The 3,805-nt window shown below is 40.3% G+C and overlaps 1 protein-coding gene across 1 annotated transcript in view; it reads left to right on the top strand.

Annotated features, from left to right (window-relative positions):
* Positions 1–3,805, top strand: part of LOC108574206 (lachesin-like) — a 65,114-nt gene that overhangs the window by 57,810 nt on the left and 3,499 nt on the right. The window contains exon 5 of the mRNA XM_017936742.1: positions 269–437. Within this exon, the coding sequence (XP_017792231.1) occupies positions 269–437 (169 nt within the window). The remainder of the gene's footprint in view (positions 1–268; positions 438–3,805) is intronic.

Below are 3,805 nucleotides of genomic sequence, written 5' to 3' on the forward strand. Positions count from 1 at the left end.
TAAAAGGCGGGCTGCGACCCTCGAAAACCGTGTCTCCTCTACCCAAACTGACGCCATTCGGTTCCGACCAAAGTGAAAGTGTGAGAGATATTACTGTAGGGAGGAGTGACGATTGTATATACAGCCCCTCGCGTTTCTCGTCTGGTTTTTCGCCTAACGAGATCCAACCAGACGAAAAATTCACCCATTCTAATTTTTTTTTCCTCTCTTTCTTTAACCTTTTTCTTTTCTTTTTCTCTCTCTCTCTCTCTCTCTCTGCCCGATACAGGTGATCAACTACGACAGTCCAAGAGGCGGTGTATCGGTGATCACCGAGAAAGGGGAAGTTACAACGTCGTATCTCCTTGTGCAGCGTGCCCAACCTGCAGATACCGGCCGGTATACCTGCCATCCGAGTAACGCTAATACAAAGACTGTCCTGGTGCACGTACTTAATGGTATGTACATACATTTGCGTAAAACTTGAAATTTTTCCAGAGTATCTACGGTCAGGTTTTTTCCACCTTAAGAGCGGCGGCGCTAGAATCGCGCTTACTTTTTCTTCCCGTTGCTTATTCCGTTAGTTTTAAAGGGGGACGGAGGAGGTGTTAGCGTTGAATTCCACCGTTCCTGCGGCTTGTTCAAACCGAGAGCAAAGGAAAATAATCGGAATGGACGCGAAGGAAAAACTAATTCCGAGAAATACAGCCAGAGAGGTTAATTTATTTTTTTTTCTTTCATTTCTAAAACTCTAACTGGGGGGTGAAATTTGCAGGAATATTATTTTGGACTAGTTTGGTTTGCTTTACTTCTGGTGATCTTTTTTTTTTTTTACCAGGATGACGAAGAAAGGTGTTGTTACTGAACTCCCGATTTCTCTTGATTGTTTTGAAACTGAGAAAAGGAGAAAATGTGCTTGAAATAAAAACGGAAGGGATTATTTTTTGCGAAGAGAAGGAAAGAGGATTAATTAGTTATGTAGGTTAATTAATTTCGATGTTACCGACCGAGTAACGTTAATAAGAGGAACCGTCTACTTGCATGTACTTAACCGTATTTACACGTGTTTATGAAAAGCTTTTTTAGATTTGCAAAATTTTCAGTAGACCTTCTCAATTGTTGAAATCTCTTGGCATCCTCCACTTCCGGTTCTGAAATGATCAAAGATGCGCTATCGTTGAATTCTCGATTCACTGAATTATATTTCACGTGAAATCAGTGAAATAATTGCCGTGGAAGAAGATGAAGAAACGAGAAGATTCGTGTTTAGCGGTAATTAGTTTGATTAATTACGGTAACTGTCTGCGTTCTTTCGGAAGTGGCTGTTGAAATTCAAGCTAGCGGTCGTTCGTTCTTGTAAATGCGGGTTTAAATCCTCAAAGGTTCACGTAACACCTTCCCTACCTACCTACCAGAGAACAATTGTAGAATTATGTTTAACATAATTGAAAACGATCCAAGCACCCGAAATTGAAGTGGGTGCACCGTGAATTTAACGTTTAAATCACAATCGAAACTTTTTTAAAATACTCCCTACGTCATCCTCTAATTGAGCTCCGTCGAATTAAAAACGATTTCCAAATATAACGTCCACCGAAGGAACGCGTTAAATCACAGAATACACGTGGAAACTTTTTACATTATTTGATACTCGTGGAAGCTGACGAAGTTTCACGAGCAAATGGCCCTCGTAATCAAGCCAGAATTAGAGTTGAAATAGAACGTCGAATTTCGAATTGAAAACCTTCCAAAATATCCCCGAACAACCCCTAACCTCGATGACATAACCTGTAACGAGACGTGCATAACCTAACATCATTTCTCTGGAATTTTCAATATCTTCCTTCTTTTCCAAATACGGCAGACTAAATAATACAATTCCGAGAGAATAGAAAAATCGAATATTTCGAATCAGAGACTCGTTACGAGTAGTTAAACATTTCTCTTGCATTAACACGTCGCAACTTTTTCGGAAAAATATATCTCATACCTCTATGGGGAACGGTATGAAGTTTGCTCAGAGAGAGTAGCCGGATCTAATCGAGTCTCGACGAAACGCAGAGGGGTTCGAGTCGAAAGAGTCAGTGAATCGAGTTAACCTGGCTGTTCCGTGGAAATTGAATAGCACACTTTAAGTATAAATTTCTCAAGATGAGACGAAATTGATTTACGCCACTGTCATTCTCTCTATCTCTCTATCTCTCTCACTGTCTCGATTATTTCGAACACAGTAACACTATAATGGTACAGGAAAAGTACAGGAAGAGAAGGAAGGTGAATACTTTTTAAATTGCCGTGGAAACAGCGTAGTTTTGGTGGTCCTTTTTGTGTCGTTTTTTTTTTTTCGAGACAGAGAGAGAGAGAGAGAAAATGAAAGAGAGGTTAGGGAGAATGAAAGAAGAAGCGAAACAAGTATAAAAATGAGCTACACTCTCGGACAATGCAATTTTGCCCTGAAGACTTTCCTCCTATGCCCATAAAAACAACGGAGTTATTTAGGTGCCTTCCACTTTATATAATATAATGTTACGTGGAAGAGATGCGACTAACTTTATCGTCTAAAGCGTTCTTACTCACTCCCCCCCCCCCCTCCCTCTCCACTTGTTCTTTTTTGCCCTCTCGGGCCAGTGTGTATCATGATTCGGGGATCTTGCGAGAATAAATATGCAAGATGTATTTTCTGCACTTTGTCTGACATTTTAGGTATTGCAACGAACAGATGATTAAGTTTAGATTCTTTACCAGTAACGAAACGAAGAATAGAATTGTACATGCCACTTCTGGATCATAAGTTACGTTAGGTTTACAAAATTCAATATTTTTTTAGGTTATACATTAATAGTTGCATGTAAACTGGTTGACATCTTTAGAGGTTAAGGTGCAAACAACTTGTACACGTATTTATCACTTTAGACGATACTCCGAAGGATTCTAGATCTCCCATTAATCAAACTTCCACTTAGAATTCAGAAACATCGTATAAAAAATTTCCCAAAGTATAATCTTCCATTTGTCAGAATTTATTATGTAATCCCGAATTTGTACATTTCCGACAGTGTACATTTGTACATTTTCACAGTTACGCAAATTATCCAGGGATCGAAGAGGCTCAACTTGCGGTCACAATTAAATAGAATCCCTCCGATTACATCCATTCTTTTTTTCTCCACCAGAGTTGAATGAAATTCCACGTACCGATTGTATAACCAGCTCACCCTACCTAATAGAGGATAGGAGGGATAAGAAATACAAATCGCGGCTCTGAATCACCATATCCGTTTCAAGATTTTATCCCTGTCCGTTTGGTCATGAATGGGGCTTCCCTTCCTTCCTTCCTTCCTTCCTTGTTAAGAGAGGGACTCGACACAATTTTGCATCCTGTAATTAATAATTCGCTTTCGACGTTCGCCTTTTGTGCGCTTAGTTTTTTACAGTCACGCGCCACCTCTCTACGTTCCTTATAACTCGAACATCATCTTCCCCCACCACCGTCTCGCTCTCTGGAGCCCTCTTTATATATTTTCTAGTCGAAGACGAATCAGGAAAACACCTTCGTTTCGTGTCATAACAGCAGCAGTTCGAGAAAAAGGGGAAGAAGGAAGTTCGTTGAGGCGGAAAGCGAGATTCACGAGTTTCCATTAACTGGCCTGTTAATGAATTCTCGTTAAAAACTGCTCCGTTGTCGTAATCGTGTTTCTACTGCTGTGAAACTCCAACCTTCCTCTGCCCCTTCTTTCCCTTCTCGTCGACCGTCCGAGAAACAGAGAGGAACGACAGTGTGGAAAGACAAGGAGAGAAGAGAAAAAACGGGATCGTATTTCATAAC

Source organism: Habropoda laboriosa, unplaced genomic scaffold (assembly GCF_001263275.1).
Source record: "Habropoda laboriosa isolate 0110345459 unplaced genomic scaffold, ASM126327v1 scaffold176, whole genome shotgun sequence".
NCBI classification, from domain to species: Eukaryota; Metazoa; Arthropoda; class Insecta; order Hymenoptera; family Apidae; genus Habropoda; species Habropoda laboriosa.